This window comes from Asterias rubens, chromosome 1 (assembly GCF_902459465.1).
Source record: "Asterias rubens chromosome 1, eAstRub1.3, whole genome shotgun sequence".
Lineage (NCBI taxonomy): Eukaryota > Metazoa > Echinodermata > Asteroidea > Forcipulatida > Asteriidae > Asterias > Asterias rubens.
Window position 1 is genome coordinate 12,462,077 of NC_047062.1, and position 1,359 is coordinate 12,463,435.

General features: G+C 46.3%; 1 protein-coding gene across 1 annotated transcript; it reads right to left on the reverse strand.

The window, feature by feature from the left end:
- Positions 1-309: 309 nt before the first annotated feature.
- LOC117297601 (5-hydroxytryptamine receptor 4-like) lies at positions 310-1,359 on the reverse strand. The gene has a single exon (XM_033780718.1). It carries the CDS (start codon positions 1,357-1,359, stop codon positions 310-312), a length of 1,050 nt encoding a protein of 349 aa, XP_033636609.1.

Sequence of the window (1,359 nt, forward strand, 5' to 3'; positions counted from 1 at the left end):
TTGAGCTCAAATTTTCACAGGTTTGTTATTTTATGCATATGTTGAGATAAACCAACTGTGAAGGCTATGTCTTTGACAATTACCAATAGTGTCCACTGCCTTTAATGTATCTCTACAAAAATACCAAGATAGTAATGAACATTACTTTCTGGACTAGCCTTTTTTTCAAAGCCACAAACCTTGGACTAACTTGTCCTGCATTTATTACGTTTTCCCGAATCAAAACGTTATAGACTGTTGTTTTTTTGTCTTAAAGTTTACGGGCTTACTGGTGTTCTTGAATGCAGTCTCACATCATTCCTTTGTACTTCAACACTTGCGACACCGAAGGATCCTAAAATAAGCAGACCTAAAGTTACGATTCTTCCACGCGTAGATGAAGATATTAAAGGTGGAATTAAACAATACCAATCTGTAGGCGGCAGGCCAGACCCAATATGGGAGGGGTCTTTCACTTTGTAAGGTGATCCCCCCGACGATGGCGTTCTCCAGGATGATGACGACGGCCAGTGGGGTCCAACAGATGCAGAAGACGGCGAACACGATGAAGAGATTCAGGGAAAGTGCGACATCAGCCTTTGAGGCACAGTTGTTTCGATTTACCACCGGTTGAGTCGTTGCAGCAGAGCCGGCGGAATCACTCGTTGGGTCGGTCGGTGTGTTGGCGCTCCCGCTCCCGGTCGGCCCATTGGAACGAACACGTCGCTTACTTTGCCTGATGGTCCAATATATAAGAGCGTAGCACAAGGAACTTAATAAAATACTAAACAATATAACAATTCCGGAGAGAATGGACACAGCTCTTGTGGTGACGGGGCTGTGCAGCGAGACGATGACGCAAGTGCCGTAGTAAGGAATGAACTGGGCGTAATATGGAGGGACAACCTGAACGATGATCGTGATTATTCCCGGTATCCAACACGCCAAGCAAACCAGGAGGGTGCGGCCCGGTGTGAACAATTTGTGATATATTCGGTGTCTGACGATGCTGACGTATCGATTGATTGCAATGGACGCCATTATGAAATCAGAAACGACCAAATGTTTGATGACCAACGCTGCCAGGGTAACGCAGAGGGTATCCGAGAAAGGCCATCTCGACATGGCTGTACTGAAAGAGAGGAACGGTTCAATGGCGGTGAAGACCATCAGATCTGCCACCGCTAAATTTACTATAAAATAGTTTGCAGTGTGGGAGCGTAGTTTACGATCGATGATTACGGCTAGAATGGTCAAACAGTTCCCCACCGCTCCGAAGATTGACAGTAAACCAAGGCACACGGCGAAGACGATATCACCTGATGAGTCCATAGGCGGCAGCACCGTAGACAATTGCGGGGTGGAATTGTAAAGATCCAT